The 22,412-nt window shown below is 35.3% G+C and overlaps 6 protein-coding genes and 1 long non-coding RNA gene across 8 annotated transcripts in view; 1 reads left to right on the top strand and 6 right to left on the bottom strand.

Annotated features, from left to right (window-relative positions):
* LOC135832981 (uncharacterized) overlaps window positions 1–21,950 on the top strand; it is a 46,559-nt gene extending 24,609 nt beyond the window's left edge. The window contains exon 3 of the long non-coding RNA XR_010556396.1: window positions 21,565–21,950. This is a non-coding gene — a long non-coding RNA (uncharacterized LOC135832981). The remainder of the gene's footprint in view (window positions 1–21,564) is intronic.
* On the bottom strand, window positions 321–3,269 carry LOC135832955 (prolyl 4-hydroxylase subunit alpha-2-like). Its single transcript, XM_065346517.1, has 9 exons — window positions 2,827–3,269; window positions 2,611–2,762; window positions 2,222–2,530; window positions 2,031–2,137; window positions 1,724–1,954; window positions 1,372–1,602; window positions 925–978; window positions 683–848; window positions 321–559 (listed from the first exon to the last, which is right to left on the bottom strand). The coding sequence occupies exons 1-9, from the start codon at window positions 2,997–2,999 to the stop codon at window positions 432–434; spliced, it is 1,551 nt and encodes a 516-aa protein (XP_065202589.1). The 5' UTR covers window positions 3,000–3,269; the 3' UTR covers window positions 321–431.
* On the bottom strand, window positions 4,228–8,339 carry LOC135832954 (prolyl 4-hydroxylase subunit alpha-2-like). 2 transcript variants are annotated; one of them, XM_065346515.1, is made up of 9 exons: window positions 8,000–8,339; window positions 7,771–7,922; window positions 7,371–7,682; window positions 7,186–7,292; window positions 6,869–7,105; window positions 6,550–6,780; window positions 6,397–6,450; window positions 6,145–6,310; window positions 4,228–4,438 (listed from the first exon to the last, which is right to left on the bottom strand). In XM_065346515.1, exons 1-9 carry the CDS (start codon window positions 8,278–8,280, stop codon window positions 4,299–4,301), a joined length of 1,680 nt encoding a protein of 559 aa, XP_065202587.1. In that variant the 5' UTR covers window positions 8,281–8,339; the 3' UTR covers window positions 4,228–4,298. The 2 variants fall into 2 exon arrangements, with proteins under 2 accessions (XP_065202587.1, XP_065202588.1); XM_065346516.1 differs by having other exon boundaries at window positions 7,371–7,679; window positions 8,000–8,338.
* Window positions 11,397–12,399, bottom strand: LOC135832957 (prolyl 4-hydroxylase subunit alpha-1-like). The gene is made up of 4 exons (XM_065346519.1): window positions 12,173–12,399; window positions 12,028–12,081; window positions 11,775–11,940; window positions 11,397–11,675 (listed from the first exon to the last, which is right to left on the bottom strand). Exons 1-4 carry the CDS (start codon window positions 12,386–12,388, stop codon window positions 11,485–11,487), a joined length of 627 nt encoding a protein of 208 aa, XP_065202591.1. The 5' UTR covers window positions 12,389–12,399; the 3' UTR covers window positions 11,397–11,484.
* Window positions 12,430–14,397, bottom strand: LOC135842889 (uncharacterized; the record flags this gene model as incomplete). The annotated part of the gene is made up of 6 exons (XM_065360570.1): window positions 14,130–14,397; window positions 13,848–14,036; window positions 13,365–13,516; window positions 12,985–13,305; window positions 12,793–12,902; window positions 12,430–12,708 (listed from the first exon to the last, which is right to left on the bottom strand). Coding segments are annotated over exons 1-6 (1,068 nt in total), but the record flags the coding sequence as incomplete, so codon positions are not given.
* On the bottom strand, window positions 15,276–18,050 carry LOC135832956 (prolyl 4-hydroxylase subunit alpha-1-like). Its single transcript, XM_065346518.1, has 11 exons — window positions 17,832–18,050; window positions 17,555–17,737; window positions 17,325–17,476; window positions 17,090–17,236; window positions 16,769–16,921; window positions 16,586–16,692; window positions 16,285–16,518; window positions 15,972–16,199; window positions 15,838–15,891; window positions 15,581–15,746; window positions 15,276–15,501 (listed from the first exon to the last, which is right to left on the bottom strand). The coding sequence occupies exons 1-11, from the start codon at window positions 17,834–17,836 to the stop codon at window positions 15,407–15,409; spliced, it is 1,524 nt and encodes a 507-aa protein (XP_065202590.1). The 5' UTR covers window positions 17,837–18,050; the 3' UTR covers window positions 15,276–15,406.
* Window positions 18,500–21,227, bottom strand: LOC135842863 (prolyl 4-hydroxylase subunit alpha-2-like). The gene is made up of 7 exons (XM_065360535.1): window positions 21,203–21,227; window positions 20,942–21,048; window positions 20,044–20,277; window positions 19,737–19,964; window positions 19,594–19,647; window positions 19,267–19,432; window positions 18,500–19,185 (listed from the first exon to the last, which is right to left on the bottom strand). The coding sequence occupies exons 1-7, from the start codon at window positions 21,225–21,227 to the stop codon at window positions 19,082–19,084; spliced, it is 918 nt and encodes a 305-aa protein (XP_065216607.1). The 3' UTR covers window positions 18,500–19,081.
* Window positions 21,951–22,412: the final 462 nt, after the last annotated feature.

The following is a 22,412-nucleotide window of genomic DNA, read 5'->3' as shown; positions in this document are numbered from 1 at the left end:
TGTTCAGATCAAAATTCTCTTTGGATTAAATCTGTTCAATCCTGATCAAAGCCAACAGGAGGAGACTTGATTGGATTTAACCAGATCTAAATAAGTACCTAGGTAGATCAAATCCGATCATTCATCGGATCCAATTATTTAGACTTAACTAGATCGAATCAGATCAGAGTTTTGGTCGGATTAGATCAGACCTGATCAGATCCAATCATTTTCTCCTTGAATGATTCAAGGTAGAGTTTATATAAAGATACGCGAAAAGTTGAGCACGACTTTCCGTTCACTCAAAGCTTCATTGGCCACGAAAAATGCAGGTCTTTTTTTAAATAAATGTTTTATTTAGGCTACAAATGACAATAAAATTTTTTGTTCAAATCATTTTCCAGTTTCTGTGTAAATCTTGCCGTTTTTCTGATCGCGATTTCTTCAAAACATTAATATGAGTTCTCTTTTTTCTGCTTTGATGTTGAATTTAATTTAGTTCCACGTCTGGTTTTTGGATCATATTCATAGATCTTTCGAAGACATGTCTGGTTATGTGAACGCATCCATTGTGTAAAACCTATCGACAAATTGACAATTTTTTTCTTTTAAAAATACCTATCATGTTTTTTGGAGTTTATTCGATTTAGTAACTCATGAAATGCATTTCGACGGTTTGTAAATTTTGGTAATTTTATCGTACCCCATTTCAGACCTATAATGACTGGGCATGCGCTATGATTCATCAGAAAATTTTTCGAGCCATCAGGATGAACATTGTGCCAGACCAACCCAAGTCCTTTCGTAGGTTTTACTGATACACCTATGCGAGGAAATACAGTTTCTCCTCCCAAAGTAACTTCGTTTAGCTGCAAAAATAAAATGGATGTTTGTTTGTAGGATGATTACTAGGTCTCTAATACAGTGTTTGACTGCATAACTTACATAGAATAGCATCGTACTCATACGATTGCCGCTGGTTTTAACGCTGCTGACTTTCTGAAAGGGAAACATACTCGTATAATGACTTGAATTCATTGTTTTAATTTTTACATCAGTTTATATGTTGCTTTAATCTAATTTCACTCTGCCTCTGTCGTCCCACGGGAAAATGCTTGGATCTGATCAGGTTTGATAAGCTATGGTTATAGATATGCCACTCAAGTCTCCTCTAGAGGATTTGACCAGTTCTGAACAAATCTTTGGATCCAGCTATTGTGCGGATTTGATCAGGTCTGGTTACGTCCAACCAGGTCTCCTCTAGTATATTGATCAAGTCTGAGCAGATCTAATCCGATCAAAATTGATCAGATCTAATCGTTTTCCCCCGGGATATTCATTCTTTGATTTATTCTCTCTGCTATGGTTATCTATGTACTTTGAGATACATACTCCAGATAAATAATCGCTATGCAGCAAGTAGAATCCGCCAGGTGCATAATTTATTACTTGCCACCTTTCACTGGAGCTTATCGATAAGTCAGAAATATCTTCCATTCTTTTAGTCAACTGAGGTAAACTTGAGAATTTATTATTTAGAAATGCTGATTCGCTTATTCGATAAGCAAATCCTCTCGTTGCTGTGCCATTACTCTTAGCACCAACCAGTAAAGCTACTTGCATCTGTAATTGCATACTTATTGTAAATTACTGATGTGTATTGTGCATGGATGATGTACATATTATATAAGTAGGTAAGCAATAAAAGAGAAGAGAAACTGTACCTATAGTTTCTCAAGCTCACCTTTTTCGTAGCTTCAGCTTTCAAAGTTTCAATTTCAGAATCATAAAGTACCTCGTGGTACAGTAATACCTTCGGGTAATGAGAGACTTCTTCTTCTTTCAATGGAGCTAGTTTGAGAAAAGCAGAATTCTCACGATTGTATTTGCATTTAAGCGACGAATGATTCGGATTCGGAGGATTTTCTCGGCACATTCGTTGGGCTTCTAAAGTTGAAATATCTTCGTCATCGAGCTTGAACACGACAAAAAAATATAAAAGGAATTTATTGTAGCATATGGAAATTAGCGATGGGAAAATTAATCCTTACCTCATCCAATTGGGAACCTATCTCTGAATATGCGTCTAATGCAATGGAATCGTAAATTTCGTGTTCTACGTAGGCGTTTATGTGATCGAAAGCATTTCTTGTTTGATCTGTAGAAACTCTCGAAAATTACCTCCTTACTTGATTGTGAAATCAATAAGTGAATAGGTGAGAAAAGGTAGATATGTGATTACTTAAGAAAATGTAAGAAGGATATATTAGTTCGTGAATTGTGAGATTAAATTCGTGATCAGATGATAACGACAGGCATGTCTCTAACCAGTCAGTGGCACACTGATGATTGTTATACTTGGAACATGTTTTCCCAATGAAATAACACGTGTGCAGAGACACAGATGTATCCAATTGGAGATCCAATATCGTTCCATTCACGATGTCTTCAGGTTTCAAGTCAGATTTGTATTGGAGATCAACAAATGACAAAATGACTCTTTCAAGATCTTTTTCAGTTGGTTGTTTGATTTCATACAGAACGCTGGCATCTGGAAATTAACTGTCATCTGAATTCAAGTACAAAACCCAAGTCGTTTTTCCGCGCAGGATGGGAATTCTAAAAACATACCGTTGGAACTGTTTTTAATCACGAGCTTCTCAGATTGGCGTAGATCCGAAGTGAACCTTTTAAATAAGTGGAATAAATTTTGAGGAATCGCGATGTACTCAGATTCTTGATCGATAGTGTAACTTCGCCACTTCTTCCAGTCTTGTAGATGTCTAAATATCGTGAAGTGAATATGGGTTACCAATTGCAAATATTGCCAGCATTTCACTTACTCACATTTGCAATTCATCTAGACGCTTTTGCTCTTGCATCAAGTAGTCCTGTGTCTTCGATATCATATTTGCCTCCATTTGCAGAAAGTCTTCTATATCTGGATTATGTAACTTGGATAGTTGAATTGAGCTCATCAAGAGCACAAAATAGTAAATTTGTTTCGAGTGGAGGGCCATTGTGAAATGATCGAATTATTTAAGCAGTTTTTATACACCTGACATACGAGTATGTACTTACATTTTGTCTCTGAACTTATTCGTTTCGGTGCATAGTTGTGAAATAGCACAAAACAAAAGTGAATATTGTTTCAGTGATAAGTCTTGGCGATGGATAACGTTATTCATAACCTCATTTTACGTCATTATCGCGCTACACATGCTTGAAAAAGAAAAGTATAGGTACTAAGTATAGGTAGTTGGAAAACGGGACAGAGGACGCAAAGAACCAACGATTCAAAACAGACAAGTTGAAGTGTAGTTTATTATATTATGTACGATAAGCACCATGATTTATAAATTTTGTTTTGTTACCTATTTAATGGAGTTGTATTATATTCCTGTGGTGACATATTAGATTTCTCAAAACGGATAAATACGTCTTTTGTCCTTGAAATACGAGTAGACTTGTTCAATTTTAAGAAAATTTGAAAATGTAGAATCAATATCATTTTCTAAAATTTATGCTTTCGATTCTGGGAAGTTGATATTAGTTTCAAGGCCAATTATTATGATTCTTATTAAATAATCGTAGGTATATGTTTCAAAAATACATTTTTGATTTTTCGAAAATTTCTCCAAAAATCAACTCGAGTGGCTGAAATTGTGGATATGGGAGCTTAAGATTATGTTTTTTCCTATAATCGATTTGTTGCTTAGTGTTAGAGGTGCAACCTCTTGAAGCGGGTAGCGTTTAAAACCAGTGGTAGTGACAAACACTGTTTAAAATCAGTGGTAGTGACAGACACTGTTTAAAACCAGTGGTAGTGACAAACACTGTTTAAAATCAGTGTTAGTGACAGACACTGTTTGAAACCAGTGGTATTGACATACACTGTTTAAAACCAGTGGTAGTGATAGACACTGTTTTTAAAACAGTGAGTGTTTGTGACAGAGTTTGTGTAAAACCAGTGTTTGTGACAGACACTTTCAAAACCAGTGGTAGTGACAGACACTGTTTAAAAACAGTGGTAGTGACAGACACTGTTTAATACCAGTCATAGTGACAGACACTGTATAAAACCAGTGGTAGAGACAGACACTGTATAAAACAAGTGGTAGTGACAGACACTGTTTAAAACCAGTGAGTGTTTGTGACAGAGTTTGTGTAAAACCAGTGTTTGTGACAGAGACTTTCAAAACCAGTGGTAGTGACAGACAGGTTCACATTTCATGAAAACGAAGTTCATTAACTGAAACAAATTTAAAATATTTTATATTTGTTTTTCTGAAAATCGGTACGATTTTTTTGAAAATTCCTTAGCACTTAGCAGTCGCATTTCTTTCATCTATTGAATTACGTAAGGACCTCAGCGCGTTTTCTTGTAAAATAGTCGGATGATATTCGTATGTTTTGCGAATGCATTTCTGATTTAACGATCGCATCCATTGAGTAAAACCTGAATCAACAAAAGTTCAAGAATTGGTGAGTGTCGACTGTAATTTCATCATTAAGGATTTATGAGGTGAGACGCTGAAAGCCCAATAATGTGCAAGGAGACACTGAAATAGCAATGAGTGAGCTCAGCATATAGTCGGGGGAAAGATCATGCAAAAATTTATCACCTGTCAAAATTTCAAGTGCTAAAAAGTGCCTTTTTCGATTTATTGGTGAATTTTGAAAAAATCAAAATTTTACCAAATCGACCAAGAAAGCTGAAATTTGGGATATACTCTATTTTCGACCTGCTAAATCGATTGGAAATTGTTTCAACCCATTTTGAGCAGTTCTGGAGCCTCCAGCAGGTTTTTGAAACTTGAAATTTCCAAAAATTTCATCAAATGGAAATGAAAAGCCGAAATTCATTCTGCAAACTGATTTCAGTACGCTACGAAGTCGACTGCAAGTGGATTTCAAGTCTTTTTGGAGCCTGCAGCGACTTTTTGAAAGGTTGTATGGTGTTTTTTGGAGAATTGAAATTTCCAAAAAGTAGCTTAAAGCTTCAAAACCATTTGGAACCACCATGCAGTCGACTTCATATCGTATTGGAATTAGTTTGCGAAGTAAATTTCAGCTTGCCAACTCCATATTTTGATAAAATGTTGTGGGAATTTCAAGTTTCAAAAATCTGATGGAGACTCCAGTAATTTTCAAAAAGTCGCTGGAGGCTCCAAAATGACTTGATCCCACCCGAAGACGTCTTCAGAGGGTGTTAAAATTGGAGTGCAGAGTAAATTTCGGCTTTCCATCTCCATATTTGATGAAATTGTGGGAGATTTCAAGTTTCAAAAATCTACTGAAGGCTCCAGTAATTTTCAAAAAGTCGCCGGAGACTTCAAAACGACTTGAAATCCACCTGCAGTTGACTTCGTAGCGTATTGAAATTAGTTTGCAGAATGAATTTCGGCTTTTCAACTTCATTTGATGAGATTCTGTAGGAATTTCGAGTTTCAAAAATCTGCTGGAGGCTCCAGAACTACTCAAAACGGCTTGAAACCGTTTCCAATCGATTTGGTTGGTCGAAAATAGGGTATATCCCAAATTTCGGCTTTCTTGGTCGATTTGGTAAAATTTTGATTTTTTTCCCTCAATTTTGGCCTGAATTTTATTTTTAAAAACTCACCAAAAATCGAAAAAGGCACTTTAGCCCTTTGAAATTTTGACATATGATAAATTTTTGCCAGATTTTTCAATCTACCTTTGAACGGTTTTAAAAATCTCGTGCAAGTCCTATGTTGGAACGCAAAATCTGCAATTTCGGGACCTGTTCATCAAAATCACCGCCATTTTGTTGGTAGGTCCACTTTTTTTTTTGAGGACAAGAGCTAGAAATGTAGCTTAGGACTCCCCCTTTAAGAAAAAAGTTGTCTCGAAGCATCGACCGGGTGAAGGGGGTGTGCGCAATAGATCCTTATGCGAGCCCCCCAACAGAAGACGATGCAAGAAATTTGCTTTTTCAAAAAAACAGCAATTCGCAGAGTTTTACCATTCGAGAAAATCGATTTTGGGAGGATTTTGAAAAATTCAGGGCCAAAATGTCTACTACTAGGTCAATTTGACCTAGTGATTTACCTAGCGATGACACCAGATTAACCATTGGTATTAGCTCAAACAGTTGATATAAAACACGTGGCATAATTAACAAATTGATGCTTTGTAATCTACCCCATTTTTCGCCTTTAATAACTGGGCACGCGGTGTGTTCAAGCAATTCGTTTTCTGAGCCATTTGGATGAACATTTGACCAAACGAGTCCAAGCCCTTTTGTTGGTTTAACTGATACGCCAATCCGAGGAAACACAGTTTCACCTCCTAAGGGTACATCATTAAACTGAAAAAAATCGTCAGTTTTGATAAGTAGGTGTGGGGATAGGTAAATATGTAGGTAGTAGAAATATTGAAAATCCAATCACTTACATAGAATAACATTGTACTCATACGATTTCCTTGTTCTATAACATCAGAGGAATTCTAAATGACAGATATGAAATATATGCATATTGGTTATAGCAAATCCATTTTGAGTTTTTTTTTATATAAGTATCCCTACAATATTGCATAGATGCATACCTCATGTAAATAATCAGAATGCAAGATATAAAATCCACCTGGAGCGTAATTCAGTACTTGCCACCATTCGCTAGATTTGATTGATAGGTCAGAAATATCCTCCATTCTTTGACGCAGCTGGGGTAAAAATGATTCTTGTTGATTATCTATAAAAGCTGTCTCACTTATTCGAAAACTGAATCCTTTTGAAATATCGCTACCGTCTGTACCGATTGTCTGTGACACGTGCATCTGTAGGTGCAGTGAGAGAAATATGCCACGTGTAAAAATTATAGGTAGAAAACCGAAAAAAATACGAAATAGTCGTACTTCATCTTACATGTTTTCCTCCTTCAACTTCAGCTTTAATGGTTTCAATTTCCGAATCGTAGACTATATCTCTGTATAGTAAAACTTTTGGGTGATGATAGATTTCTTCTTCTTTTAATGGAGCTATTTTTAGGAAAGCGGAGTTTTCATGATTATATCTGCATTTGAGAGTTGAAGTAATTGGATTTGTGGGCTTTTCTCGGCAGATCCGTTGAGCTTCCAGTACAAAATCAGTAGTATCGTCGAGCTTTAATTGATCAATTTATAAGTAAGTACCTATGCATCATCATGATTACGAAAAATGGAACTGATACATGCTGTGCTTACCTCCCCTAATTGGGAACTCAATTCGTAATATGCGTGCAAAGTAGCGGTATCGTAGTAATAGTAATCTAAACAGTGTGTTGCATGACGAAGGGCATCGCTTGTTTGATCTGTGAATGAAGAAAGAAAAAAGTTGGAAATTGCCAAAGATTACCTAAACAGGTATAAGAGTAGGAGAAAGTAATCACTTGCGAATATATAAGAAGGATATATCAATTTTTCAATTTTATAATCAAATTCCGCATCAGATGATAACGAATAGCATGTATTTAACCAGTCAATAGCACATTGATGATTGTTATATTCAGAACACGTCTGTCCTATGAAGTGACACGCATCCAGTGATAAAGATGCATTCAACGACATATTCATCATGGTTCCGTTCATAATATCTTCTGCTTTCAAACCGTGTTGAAGTTGAAGGTCAACTAATGACAAAACTACTCTTTTGAGGTGATCTTCAGTCGGTGGTTTGATGTCGTTTATAGCCCCAGTACCTACTTGTACAATTGGATTATCAGTATCAACTACATACCTACTTGATATCGACGAAATTAATTTTTAAATGAAAATCCCTCATTAATTTACCATTGTTCCTATCTTCAAGCATGCGCCTTGTAATTTGATCCAAATCTATTGTCAGTCTTTTAAATAACTTGAGTAAGTTTTGTGGAATCGCAATATACTGGGTTTCTTGATCGGTGTTTGAGGTCCTCCATTCTTTCCAGTTGAATAGGGTTCTGAGCAATATGGAATTGTCTATAAGCTGGCACCTGGCGCACAGATTTAGTTATAGGTAGTCTATGTATGTACTTACGTTTTCAATTGGTCTAAATGTTCTCGCTCTTGTGCCAGGTAACTGTGTATTTTTGATATCATATCAGCTTCCGTTTGTAGGAAATCTTCAATTTCGATGAATTTTAGACCTGAAGTTTGTGATTTGGTATGCTGAAGTAAGGTGATCAGCATCCAAATCCACACAATGGTTCCCAATAAGATCCTAGATCCGCGTCTTAAGATGTCCAATTTACCTAACATGTTTATCTGATGTTTGGCGTAGTTGTTTTTATGTAGGATCTCGAGTGGTTGTAAGTACATTGGCGAATGTGCGGCATATTCACTTGAAAATTGAATTAAAATTGAAAAATAGCGTTGCACGAAAAGTTAATGATAATCCAATGCAGCCAGTTTAAGCAAAGCGGTTAATGGACATCGCAAATGTGATTAACGAGAAGAATGTGACAGACGTGTAGTTCGTGGAAATCAAGTGCATTATGATGATATAAATTATGTATAATGTACCTTGTACCTATGTGAGTGCCTACATAACACGGCGATATGAAATTTTTGTGAGAATGGAAATGAAAGCACATATGTAGGTATCGAAAAAGTTCAAAAAAAAATAGATCATTTAATGACTGTAGGATGGCATCTAAGAACAGTTCATTGGAATCTGAAAATTTAGGTGCTAGACGTCATGAAATTTGATTTGTATAGAAACAGAAAAATCCAAAAATTACCTGGAGGCTCCATCATAATAACGCAAAAAAAAGTTCTGCCAGCTGATTTGAGAGGTCGAAAAAAGGGTTTATTCGTAAATTCAGCATTTTATTTTAAATTAATCAACATTGATTTCTTCATATCAAATGGGTCAAATTTTCGTCTTAGAAAGGAACTTTGTCAACTCGACGTCACCTCCGATTTTGCAGAAATCTGACTGACTGAAAGTTCATGTTACTGACACCTCAGAACCAAATTTTCAGCTGCCGAAGTTGATTACAGCGTCTCCTGGAGCTATTCCAGTGAGCTGGAGAAAAACTAACCTCTGCTGGAAGCTTCAGATCGACTCGAAAATGGTCGCAATCGATTCGGGTAGTCGATTTTAAGGCATAGACCAAGTTTCAGGCAGTTTTCTTCAGAAATACGCGGTACTCGTATTTTTTAAAAATTTGGAATATTCAACTAATTGTAAGTAGAATTAAAATTTTAGCTGACAAAGTTAATTAGGTACAGCTCCTCCTGGAGCAATTGCAGTGTGCTGTAGAAAAACTAACTTCTGCTGGAGGCTTCAAATCGTCTCAAAAATAGGCGCAATCTATTCGGGCGTTTGATTTTAGTGTTCAAAGCAATTTTCAGATTTTTGTCTCGTGGTTTACTACGTATTTTATGAGAATAGCCCAATCAAATAGCGGAAAAAAACCTTCTAAAATATCAACTTTTAAGTAAAATGAGCTTAGTAATAATTTAATCTCTTCTTAAATACCCATCAAATGAGCTATCGAACAACTCCTTAGCCCCAAAAAATGGAGTGGATGGCGCTACGACCCCTCAAAATGACCTGATTTTAATAATTTTACCTACATATTTTTATGACTAAGGACTTGGGGACACGTTCTAATTGATCAAATAAAGTCAAACTTGGGGAATAGGTTTCTTTTGGGACCTAGAGTTGATCTCTGGAGTGGGAAGGGTCAAATTTAGAAATTACAGAAAGGTCATTTTTTTGGAGGGGCATAATATGATCCCAAATGGATGAAAAGGGTCCAAAATCATACCATTGGTGAGTACCCCCATTGTGATCAACATATCCAAATTTCAGTTTTCTAGGTCATCCCCACTTCTTTTAAGGTGGAAACCCCCTTATTTTACCCCTATTTTTGGTTTTTTCCACCTTAAAAGAGGTGGGGATGACCTAGAAAACTGAAATTTGGATATGTTGATCACAATGGGAGTACTGACCAATGGTATGATTTCGGACCCTTTTCATCCATTTGGGATCATATTATGCCCCTCCAAAAAAAAATGACTTTTCTGTCATTTCCAAATTTGACCCTCCCCACTGATAGGTATTTGAGAGGAGATTAGATTATTACTAAGCTCATTTTACTCAAAAGTTGATACATATTTTAGCAGTTGTTGACAAAAAACTGATTTTGAGAGGCTTTGATCCTCTGGGGGAGGGGGGAAGGGGTTCGTCAAAAAATCGTTGGTCGCAATTATGTCTGAGTTAAATCGTATTTTGACTAGGCCTTTGTCAATGAATAGGATACTTCAGTTATTTTCAAAAATTCGTCAAAATTTGAAAAATCAAATTCGGCAGCTAAAAATTTGGTTCTGAGGCGTGGTTGGCATGAACTTTCAGTGAGTCAAATTTCAGCTAAATGGAAGTTATGCGTTGACGAGATTTCCTTGTCAGAAAATTCCTAAAAAATCTAAAAATGGATTACAGTCTGGTGGTGTATTTTTGGATGTCCTTTCGATAACATTCTTCAAACACATGCTTTTCTCATTTTATTAACCTGCATCGGGGTGGAGTGTAAAAACATCATGAATTTTTATAAAAATTGGCGATAAAGTTGACCTTGTGACCTTGAGTGGAAGGGAGACTATCTAGGAAAATTTCGAGCTCCCCAGCTGCATATAGTAGGATGAGCTGGAGGTGTTCAAAGAGAGATTATTTTTTTTTTTGGAAAAAACGTGGTTTTTTGGCGCCAACGTGAGTAGTACCTCGGTCTCCTCCCCTCCTCCCCCGGAAAAGTTGCGATTTGAGTTTCCAAACTTTCCTTACTCATTGACTCGTTTTTTAGTGGTTGCTAGAAAAAATCCTAGCAAAAACAGTGAATTTGGACTATTTGATCGAAATGAGTAAAAAGTGATGGTAACTGCAGGTAACTGGTCATCGAGGTAATTCGACCTGTTCAGCACAAATTCAGCGTTAGTTTATTGTAAAATGTGGTTTCAATGGTGGAAAATGGTATCAGATAACCAAGTATTTTTCAACAATGAATTCCACTTTGAGGACCCCTGATTCAGCTCCCTGAATGGCTAGGGAGCTAAAAAATTCCCGAATAGTATTTCCACTCGAAGTAAACTTCCTCACGAATTTTCGTCAAAATCCATGGAAATGAGATGTCATAGTAAACTTTTGTATTTTTCAATTTGAGAACCCCTGGTACGGCTACCTATGAACAAAACATGTGTACCTTACTTATTTCATTATCTGGCATTTTATTACCATAAAAACATTGTATTGTATTTTTCAAATGTATCCCCTGAGACTATTAAGAATTTTATGATTGTTAATGTTGGCGATAAATTTTAATTGGGTGAATGTACTGATAGGTAGTTGATAGTTGATACCAAGAAATATAAACGCCTGTCTAACTCCGTACAGTCTATATGCTGACGGATTAAAAAAAAAAATTACAAACAAAAAGGTACAAAAAAATGTTTATTCAAATTTCATGAACTGGGTGTCTACTGCAACTCTGATTTGCCACGCATAAAAAATCATATCACGTTTTATACTTCTGAAAAATTCCATTCATTTGTTGGTCGATTTTGATATCGAGAACTTATTATAGACATTACATCTTTCTGCAGCTTCGAATATCCTTCCGTTTTAAGTTCGAACTTTGAAATCTTCATGTCAGTTTCATAGATACTGCGAAGGCATTGTTGATCCTTTAAAATCCGGATCCACTTTGTGAAGCCTTCAAAAAAAAATTTCACGTAGTTTTCGAGTAGGTGCCAGTTCAAAAAAAACAACAGAATGGATATTTTTAAAAAGAATGTCTGAAAAACAGTCGTACCCCATTTTTCTCCGATGATAACGGGACAAGCACTATGATCAGTCAAACGACTTTGAGACCCATCGGCGTGAATATTGTGCCAGACCACAACTGATCCTTTAATAGGTGTAACAGATAGACCAATATGAGGGAAAACAGTTTCACCTCCTAGAGTGACATCGTTTAGCTGAAAATATGTATGTAGTATTTTATCCGTGTTAAAACTTCTGAACCTCTATATGAATAGGTAACTCAAAAAGGACTGCGTACTCACGTAAAATAACATGGTGGTTAATCGATTTCCAATTTTCACAGGATGGTTATCGCTCTAATAATGAAATTGAAAAAAAGTGTTTGCTCGTCACTAAACGGTTTAATGAATTTCTGATGCTATCTCTGTCGAGAGATTATCAACTTACTGTTGACAAATAATCATTATGCGCGTTGTAAAATCCTCCTGGGGCATAGTTGAGTACTTGCCACGGTTCGCTAAGATTGATGGACATGCCAAAAATATCTTCCGCTCGATTTTCTAGCGCAATCAGTGGTTGTAAATGAGTTTCCATAAAAGCACTCTCAGTTACACGATGAGAGAATGCAGGTTTATTGCTTCCCTGCACTAATGCTGCTTTCATCTGCAAAAAAAAAAAAAGATGCGATTTGTAAAAAAAAAACATTCATCAGGATCAGGATCAAGTTGTACTTGAAAAAAATGTTTGCTCGCTTTTTCTATGGAAACAGTTTTAATGAATTCGATTTCCGAATCGTAGAGTACATCTCTGTAGTATAGAATTTTTGGCGCGTCATAGAGTTCCTCTTCCTTTAACGGGGCTATTTTCAAAAAAGCTGTGTTTTCACGATTGTATCTGCATTTCAAGTTTGGTTTTGTTGGATTTTCATGATGAGCGCGACAGATTTGATGTCCTTCTGCAAAGATTCTGAACGTGCCTGTGAGCTAAAATACCAAGATTGAGAAACTCGTCGTAAGGTGTAATTTATTTTGTACATAGATTGAATTTTTCGTTCAAATATCGCATACCAGATTCAGTTTAGAGCCTATTTCGTAAACCATTTGTGTAAAAGGGAAATTGAAATTCTCGTGTTTTGTCAAGTAATAAAGAGCGCATTGGAAAGCAGATATTTTACTGTCTGCAGAGAAAAAAAAAGCAGGAATGATGATAAATCCTTGTGAAAAATAGAGGCATAAGTAGGTAAATACTTGAAGACTTACTCAAATGCATATAGGAAGGGCATAGCAATCGATAGAATTTTGGAGCCATATGAGTAGTTGTATTCGTCTTATATGATAACATTAAGCATGTCATTAACCAGTCTTCTGCGCATATATGATTATTATATTCCGAACATGTTTTCCCTATGAAGTAACATGAATCTAGAGTTAGAGATGTGTTCAACTTTACTCCCATCAAATTTCCCTTCATCATGTCTTCTACTTTCAAATTGTTTTGATATTGGAGGCTTATTAATTGCCAGACGGATTGTCTAAGATGATCATCGGTGGGTACCTTAATTTCATCCAAAATCATGAGATCTGCAAATTGACCGAGGTTGATTAAATCTGTTTAAGGTAATGACTAAGTTGAACCTTACTTTTTGATCTGTTTTCTGATAAATATTTTTCGATTTCGCTAAAATCGAGAGTTAATTTTTTGAATAAATGAAATAGATTTTGAGGGATGGTGATGTACTCGGCCTCTTGATTGGCATTGCTGTTTCGCCATTCTTTCCAGTCTTGTAAAAATCTGCAATGCAAAATATCCAACTGTAGATTATTACCTGCTAGACCTACATGTTTGAGTCAGCAAATCGTCAGGTTTAAAAATAGACATCTGAAAAAGCAACCTGGTGGTCAATCAGATCTGATGAGATCCAATTGGGAAGACCTGAATGAATCTAGTCAGATCAGATCAGATCCGGACATTCCCTAGATCCAATTAGACTCTGATCACTTTTCCCTGGGTTTTCAAGACTTCAATTTTTGCAATTTTGTATGTGATTGAATATCATACGAGGTTTTGAGATGTACTACTGCCCATGCCCTGAAGAGGATAAAAATGCGATAGGCCTACTTACGCTTTTAATTGGTTCACACGATCTTGTTCTTGTGAAATGTAGTTCTGCAATTTTAATAACATATCTTGTTCCATTTGCAAGAAGCCATTTATGTTGATTTCATAAAGTGATGAACTGTATGATTTGGAACAAGTTACTAATCCAATGATGAATCCAAGCCAAATCTTCTGTTGGATACAAGACCTAGACCTAAACACCATTAGCGTGTGGAATTACTGTGCTTATTTTGCTGTGCTGCGTTATAACATTATTCAAAAGCTAGGTAAGCAGGTACCTACTTACGTTGTCATCATGAGCATGCATTTTTTCCACCTCAACCGGACCAAATCTTTATTATTTGCCTTTTAAAATTATTCAATTTATAATCTAGGTGTATTGAAAATTCATCGAGATTGTGGATATCATTATTTTAACAAATTTCTGTTTGATTGCAGAGCACGAGTTTCAGTTGTGAACATTTTTTTATGAAACTGCTGCATTTTAAATCGCGAAATAAAGAAAAGCTCTGGGTTTACAATGTAATGAAGCCCAATACCGAGTGTTTCAGTGAACCGATCACAGCGAATTGAAAATCGTAATGTGAAATTTCCAATTAAACAATTTAATTGCATTCAAGCTTAGAAAATGACCTTAAAAAGTTGGTAAGTAGGTAGGTGAGTCAGTAGAACTCGGTAGAGATTTTTTTGATATCAAGTAATTATTACAGCTATTACATAATTATTGCTTTTTTTATTTTCACCATTTCCAATACAGATTTAGTCGATCGCTGTTATCGGTTCACTTTTTCCATAGCATAATCAAACAGAGAAAAACGAATCACGATTGGGGGCGGAGAAAGGGAGGTGAATTGAAATCAGAGAAGCTCGAAAAAAATACATTCAATTAAAAATCCAAATCATATGTCATATTCTCTGACATCTTAGGTATTAGGTATATCAGACTCAGGCGCAGACTGGGTCGGTTGGGGGCTCCTGGTAGATGCACCGAATGAGGCCCACAAAATTTTATTCCCTCACTCTTGAGAATCTTTCTCGTCCCGTTTTTTTCGATCAGGTTCGGATACTTGAATGCAAGTTGTGTAATTTATTTTTATTTTTGTCTTTTTATTCAATTTGTGCAGTTGATTTTTGTGTTTGTCTTTTTATTCAATTTCGCAAAAACTGGAGATTTTTTTGTGGGGAAGAGGGATTAAAAATTTGCCCTGAGAAAAAAAATACAATTTTGCCGAATAAAATTACGAATTTTTAAAGGGAAATGAAAGATGAAATGTCAATTTGGCCAATTGATATAATTCTCGTTAAGGTTTACAAAAAATTGTTATTTTCCCTTTATTCGAATTCTGATATTTTAGGGTTTGCATTATGGGTACCATATTTATGTTTATGCATGCATCAAGGAAAAAAAATTCAGAACATGAGGATGTACTTCAGGTTTTATTTTTTAAATTATATAATAATTTAATCCATTTTTAATCATCTCCTGGTTTTTTATTTCAATCAGTTGAACAATTGGAACTTGTGAATTTTAATGATCATGCGAACAAAAAAATATTTTCACAATTACGTGGTTTTCTTTTTAGTACGATTCGACACGTATTTTCCATAGACATTTCGAAGACTTTTCTGACCTTTTGCACGAATCCATTGTGTGAATACTATGAAATGAAAAACAATTTTCAAAATTTGACTTCTTGATAGCTAAAATAAATTCAAGCTGATTTATCATGTAATTACTCCATTTTTCTCCAATAATTACTGGACATGCACTATGATAGGTCAATGAATTTTCTGAACCATCTGGTAAAACGTTATGCCAAGTAAGAACTGATCCTTTTACTGGACTTATCGCCAACTTGAGTTTTGGGAAAACTGTTTCTCCTCCCAATGGAACATCGTTCAGCTATAAACAAGGTAAATTTATCAAGTTGAGAGCGAATATATCGATGTTTATAATTTGATCAAGCTTGTAAAAATAAACAAGTTCTGCTTACATAGAATAATAACGTTGCAATTCGATTTCCACTTGTGTTTACATAATCGCCATGCTAGAAAATAAAAATTTGCATCATTCAAGTAACTATTCCTCAGAGGCATACATTGACTTTGTTGGAAACAGAACGCTCACTGTTGGCAAATAATCAGAATGCACTCTATAGAATCCTCCTGGCGAATAATTCACCACTTGCCACCACTCGCTGTTTTCGAGAGATAAATCAGACATGTCTTGAATTCTTTCGAAAAGCAATGACAACTCTGGCAACCGGTTATCAATAAAAGCTGTCTGGCTAATACGATAGATGAAACCGGTTACTCGTTTTTGACCATCATTTCCATAAACCGTTGATGTCATCAGCTGCACAGATAGTATCATGAATTGTTTGAGTTTTTCTAAGGTGAGGATCAAATCAGAAATCAGGATAAGAATCTGAAATACCTACCTTATCTGTGGCAATGGTTTTCAAAGTGTTTATTTCCGATTCGTAAATGGCATCGTAATAACGAATTATTTTCGGATAATCGTTGAGTTCTTCCTCTTTCAAAGGAGCGATTTTGAGAAACGAGGAATTCACGTGATTGTATCTACATTTGAGATTTCGAGCATCCATCATTTGTTTGTAAAGCCCTCTGCATACTTTGTGACTTTCAACTATCGTAGGATCTAAATAATGTGACTTGAAGATCAATCATTAATTGTGAAATGTTCTCTTATTGCTGTGTAATGGATTTCAATCTAATTACTTTTCCCAGTTGATCTCCCAAGCTTATTTTAACGTCATTTGCGGGGATATCGAGTGGTTCGAGACCTAGGTAATGGTCAGCGAAGGTGTAAGTTTCTTCTGTGTTGTCTACGAGTGAAATTCAAAGGTAGGTAATCGTGCAAGCTAGTGGATGGGACATGAATGAAATTGGAAAAGTACTCACTTAAGAACAGATATGAATTATACATCAGTCTATATATTTTTTTGAGATGTTCCTGATCTGTGGTATAAGGAATGGTCGCGTTTAACCAATCCACGACACACTTGTGTTCGTTGTATTTTGAACAAGCTTCTCCAATAGATAGGCAAGTCTCGACTGAAAATATGAATGAGGGGTTTAATAGCAAAGTCAATTAGTTCTGTACCATGGGTCTGATTTTTGTCAGTTTCTGACATTGTATTACAGCTTAGCCCATCGAACTATGATTGCTATGTGGGGAGAACATGCAAGAAATTCCAAATGGATAGTTTCATAAGTATGTACCTGGTACAAAAATGTTGGTTATAAATTCGCCTTTCATTATATTCTCAGGTTTAATATCGTACGTGTACTGGAGATCAATCAAAGACATGATGACCCTCTCCAAATGTTGCTTTGTTGGGGCTTCTATGTGAACCTGTGCTATGGTATCTGAAGAGAAAACCTGATTGAATATATTGACAGTAGACATGGCAAAATATTACATATTATGAATGCTTGTTTGTTTTGGCAATGTTACCATTATGGCTATTATTCCTTATTATTTTTTCCACATTATCTAACTCTAGAGTCATGTTCTTGAAAAGATGAAAGATATTTTGAGGGACTGTGATATATTCGTTTTCTTTACCAAAATACGATTTTCGCCAAGATTTCCATTCGCTTAGCTGTCTAAAAATGAAAATTGAATACTGAGTGGTGTGAATGGTGATTCTTAATCGTGAAAATGATACCATTTTTGATATGTACTTTTGTAATGAATCCAATCTTTGATGTTCGTGATTCAAGTGATTTCTTACTGCTGATATCATATCGTGTTGAAGTTGAAGGTAATGATCTATGCTGATATTTTTCGGTAGGGAATTTTCCGATTCGCAATGCCACATGGAGCCAAAGAGGAAACCAAACCACACGAATTTTGTTACCAAATTCCTGCACGAAATATGACAATACAATTATTTTCTAATCCCAAGTTGACGTAAATATTCAATTATTCATTCTGATAGGTATAGGTAGAGGTACTTACATCATGATTTAATTTTTCATTCCAATATTCCTGAAATTTCACTAGGTATAAACAAATTGTAAAGTGGTATTCTGCGTCAAATTAAATGTGTCTGTATGTGTAGAAAAAACACTCGCTACTGTCTGATGACGTGATTTTGTATCTAGGTAATTTTTGCAGCTGGGTTTTGTCATTTGTGATTTGTTATTGTGGTATCTGTTTTGATTATAAGTAGGTATGAATCCGACCTCGATCAGAATTGGAATAATTTCATGCGAATTTTTTGAAACAGACAGTTGTAAAAATTTTCAAGCATTTTTGAAAATTTTGAATATTTTGATTGGATGAGAAGTTTTGTTCAAATTTAAGTCATAGTTTCCGTTGTTGAAAATATGAGTGGGAGGGGGGGGGGTACTATTGTGCTGCTGGAGATCAAGTTGTGCAAATTTTCAGGATAAATATTTGACTTTATGCGAGTAAAATGATGTAGAAATCGGTTTAACGAGTGTTGATTTCATTTCACAAAATTTGACCAGTTGGTTTGGAAATCCTTTTATTATCATTGTGTCAGGGTGACAGAAAAAACTAAAACCATAGGTAACTTAAAAATATGACTAAAAAAATTGGAAACGTATTGGAATTTATATTTCAACAGAATATCGTACTTTTTTGGCTTGTTATAACTTCGCAGATTTTATAAATTTTCGAGTAGCCCTACTTATTTTATTGTTTTTTTTTTAAATTTTCCCAACGAAAAATGACTGGATCTTAACAAATCCGGACATTTCCTGAATTCAATCTGACCTGACCTGATTAGACCAAATCAGGCCAGATGGCCAGACCAGACCTTTCGAATCTACTCTCAGGTTAAAGTTTTGATTGGATTAGATTTGTTCAGACCTGATTAGATCCAATAGAGGAGGCCTGATGGGATCTGATCAAACTTGATAAAATCCAATAATTTTCCCATTTTTTAAAAAATTGTGGTTTTAAAAGAAGGAATTATATCGGGTAGATAGGTAGGTACGTTTTATGCTTTATTATTTTCTTCAAAGAAAAGTAAACAAAATACGTAATATAATGAATTGAAAAAATTAAGAATTTGAAAACTCAATGGAAATGATCAGATCCAACTTGATCACTTCCGGACATTGCTTATAAATTTTACCAGATATAATCAGCTTTGAGTTTCCATAGGAAAACTTCCATTCAGATCTGATCATATCCAATCATTTTCCCCATGGAAATTCATTTTTTAAAATAATAACATCTTATTGATCTTCAGTACTTCCATCACTTGATGTATCATGTTTCCATGAAGCGTAAACACGTCGAAGACACTTCTGACCCTTCGCTCGAATCCATTGTGTAATGACTGTGAAGTTGAAAAAAAATATAATGAAAATTTTGAGTAGACCATGAACCATGACCTCGAAAACGAATTATTCATAATTACTCCATTTTTCTCCAATGATTACTGGGCAAGCGCTATGATGGGTCAACAAATTCACTGATCCATCTGGTAACATGTTATGCCAAATTAGAGCTGATCCTTTTTCAGGACTCACCGATAACTTGAGTCTGGGGAAAACTGTTTCTCCTCCTAATGGAACATCATTGAGCTAAAATTTAAAATTAATGTTGTTCGTTTGTTAACTCATACAAGGTTATTCTTTGTGTAAATTCATAAAATCCCAAACTCTCTGAGCAAGAAAAAAACTTACCGTATTTGAGAATGGAAATGCATCAGAATTATATATGTATAAAATATTTAGGTACTCACATAAAATAACACCGTTGCAATTCGATTTCCACTTTTCCCCAAGTAATCCTCATGCTGTAAAATGAAAATTCACATGAAAATTTTGCGATCGACCGAGGAAAAATTAATCTAATTGTGAGCTCTCAGAGTAAGAGGGAACTCACTGGTGGCAGATAATCAGTATGCACTCTGTAAAACCCTCCTGGCGCATAATTCACAACTTGCAACGTTTCGCAGTGCTTTAAAGCCAAATCCGAGATATCCTCAATGCGTCTGGAGAAAAACGATAATTCTGGGAGCTCGTTATTGACAAACGCTGTCTGACTCATACGATAGAGAAATGCGGTAACTGGTGTTTTGTTACCACTCATATAACCCGTAGACGTTTTTAGCTGAAAGATATCGTTGGGTATAAATGAGTCGTTTTCGTATTTTTGAGACAAAATGATTAGGTACTATTGGTCTCTTTACCTCATCTGCGGAGACAGATTTTATTGTATTAATTTCTGATTCGTATACAACGTTGTGATAAAGTAGTATTTTTGGATGATCGTAAAGCTCTTCTTCTTTTACCGGAGCGATTTTGAGAAATGCTGAATTTTCGTGGTTGTATCTACATCTAAGGTTCTGAGCTGGCAAGAATTGCTTGTAATCCCCTCTGCATAGCTTATTGCTTTCCAAAATTATGTGATGAAGGTCAATCACCTTTGGAATTAATAATTTTGTAGATTGTTTGATAGAATTGTTATGTTGGTGTGGGGTGTTTTGTTCATGGTTTCGGATACTTTGCCTAAATTAAGAGTATGCAACAGCCGAAGCCTCGACTAAATTTATGCAGAGACTGCAAGACCTTCGAATAAAAAAATAAATGGGAATTCAAGTTGAAGTGGAAAGAAATTTTTGCATGGCCCAATGTCGATTTTTGAAAATCTTCAATTTCCCAAGTACAGCTCAAACTCTAGAATGACTTGAAACCGCCTCCAATCGACTCAGCATGTTGAAATTATGGTGTAAAGTAAATTTAAGCTTCATTTTTAAAAATCTTGTGAAAATTTAAACTTTCAAAAATCTGGCGGAGGCTCCAGAATTGCTTAAAACGGTTCGAAACCGTTTCCAATCAATGTGGAATGTCAAAAATAGGGTCTATACCAAATTTCAGCTTTATAAGTTAGTTTGATAAAATTTTGATTTTTTTGCATTTTATTCACTCAAAGATTTTGAAAAATTCGCCATAACTTGAAAAATGCCCTAATTAGTGCATGAAATTTTGGCTGGAAATGTATTCCAATTCAACATTTTTTCCGCCAGTTGGAATATCTTCCTTGTCGGTAAATATGCATTATGGATTTTAATAGAATTAGCCCATTACTTTGCCCAGTTGCTCTCCTAAACTTATTGTGACGTCATTTGAAGGAATGTCGAATGAGTCAGCATTCGAGTAGAGCTCAGCGAATGTGTAAGCTTGTTCGGTGTCATCTGTAAATTAGATTTTAAGAAATTATTCTTCATCAGAACGTGAAAAAAATGTCAAGAAAAAATATGTATGTATCTACATAATATTGAAATTCAAATAGGTATTATTGCAAGCCAGTGTGTGGGTTAGAACATGAATTGAAAAATACCTACTTACTTAGGAACAAGTGCGAATTATACATTAGTCTGTACATTTTCTTGAGGTGTTCCTGGTCTGTGGTATAAGGAATGGTTGCGTTTAACCAATCCACGACACATTTGTGTTCATTGTATTTTGAACAAGTTTCTCCAATAAATAAACAAGTTTTAACTGGAAGGATAAAATATTTCTATCATTTTGTAATACCTGTGACAAAATCCCAGAGTTCTGGGGATATATTATTGGGGGGGGGGGGGAATTTGCTGCTTGACCTTTTGACAGTACAAAATATTTTCAGCTAGGCTTAGGGCGTAGATACCTACCTGGTAGAGAGGTATCAACTCGATGTCCCATTAATTCCCTTTTTATTATGTTTTCAGGTTTCAAGTGGTACATATATTGAAGATTAACCAAAGATACGACGATACTTTCCAAATTTCGGTCGGTTGGAACATCTATGTCTACTTTAGCCATAGTATCTGCGAGAAAAAGAAAAAAACACGATGGAAGATTTTGGCAAATAATTTCGAACGAGTTCTGCAGACAATACCATTGTAGCTGTTCATCATCATCGTATTCTCTACATGCTGCAAATCCAAAGTCATGTTTTTGAATAGATGGATGAGATTTTGAGGAACTGTAATGTATTTGTTCTCTTTTCCGGAATACGATTTGCGCCAAGATATCCATCTTTTCAATTGTCTGAAAGTGAAAATGGAACGACGTGAACGTGAAGAATGAATTAAGATATACCTGGTGAGTTAATGCTTACTTTTCTAGTGAACCTAGTCTTTGATCTTCTTGAGTGAGGTAATTTCGTATCGCTAATATCATGTCGCTTTGAATTCTGAGGTAATGTTCGATGTTGATGTGTTTCGGAAAAACATATTTTGATTCGGAATACCACACGAGGTTGAGCAGGAGACTCAAAAATATAAATATTCTTTTTGAATCCCTAAATTAAATCTACGTAGTATAATCAGTGTTGAAATGCATCTTCTATTTGAATAGTACGACTCAAAAATAAGTTTTTTCCAGAGATTTTGGAATTTAGGATTAATCCATTTTTTTCGCGATGAGAAAATTTTTAAAAAATTCGAATTTTTCATCACAAAAATTAATTTTTTAGAATGACTGAAAAAAAAATGCATAGCATGAGATTTTTCATCGGTGGAGAGTTATCAATTTTTTTTTACTTTGGGGACTGATAGGCATTTTTTCGAGACGC

Source organism: Planococcus citri, chromosome 1 (assembly GCF_950023065.1).
Source record: "Planococcus citri chromosome 1, ihPlaCitr1.1, whole genome shotgun sequence".
Taxonomy (NCBI): domain Eukaryota; kingdom Metazoa; phylum Arthropoda; class Insecta; order Hemiptera; family Pseudococcidae; genus Planococcus; species Planococcus citri.
The sequence above is the reverse complement of the archived record's forward strand: the minus strand, read 5'-3'. Positions and strand labels throughout refer to the sequence as shown.

Bases quoted from the DNA above. Each gene is read 5' to 3' on its own strand.
- LOC135832955 (XM_065346517.1), bottom strand. From the start codon at position 2,999: ATGGCCCTCCACTCGAAACAAATTTACTATTTTGTGCTCTTGATGAGC. The intron at 2,531-2,610 runs GTATGTTTTTAG...GTTAATTTCCAG, and splicing joins GATTAAAAACAGTTCCAACG to ATGCCAGCGTTCTGTATGAA. The intron at 979-1,371 runs GTATGTATCTCA...TTTCCCTTTCAG, and splicing joins ATAGCGATTATTTATCTGGA to AAAGTCAGCAGCGTTAAAAC.
- LOC135832954 (XM_065346515.1), bottom strand. From the start codon at position 8,280: ATGTACTTACAACCACTCGAGATCCTACATAAAAACAACTACGCCAAA. The intron at 6,781-6,868 runs GTAAGATGAAGT...CTGCACCTACAG, and splicing joins AAGTTGAAGGAGGAAAACAT to ATGCACGTGTCACAGACAAT. The intron at 4,439-6,144 runs GTAGATTACAAA...TTGTTGATTCAG, and splicing joins TATTAAAGGCGAAAAATGGG to GTTTTACTCAATGGATGCGA.
- LOC135832957 (XM_065346519.1), bottom strand. From the start codon at position 12,388: ATGAAAGCAGCATTAGTGCAGGGAAGCAATAAACCTGCATTCTCTCAT. The intron at 11,941-12,027 runs GTGAGTACGCAG...ACATATTTTCAG, and splicing joins TAACCACCATGTTATTTTAC to CTAAACGATGTCACTCTAGG. The intron at 11,676-11,774 runs GTACGACTGTTT...TTTTTTTTGAAG, and splicing joins TATCATCGGAGAAAAATGGG to GCTTCACAAAGTGGATCCGG.
- LOC135832956 (XM_065346518.1), bottom strand. The intron at 16,922-17,089 runs GTACATACTTAT...TCATATTTTCAG, and splicing joins AACCAACATTTTTGTACCAG to TCGAGACTTGCCTATCTATT. The intron at 16,693-16,768 runs GTGAGTACTTTT...TTTCACTCGTAG, and splicing joins TAATTCATATCTGTTCTTAA to ACAACACAGAAGAAACTTAC.
- LOC135842863 (XM_065360535.1), bottom strand. From the start codon at position 21,227: ATGTATAATTCGCACTTGTTCCTAA. The intron at 19,648-19,736 runs GTGAGTTCCCTC...TTCATTTTACAG, and splicing joins ATACTGATTATCTGCCACCA to CATGAGGATTACTTGGGGAA. The intron at 19,186-19,266 runs GTAATTATGAAT...TCAACTTCACAG, and splicing joins AATCATTGGAGAAAAATGGA to TCATTACACAATGGATTCGA.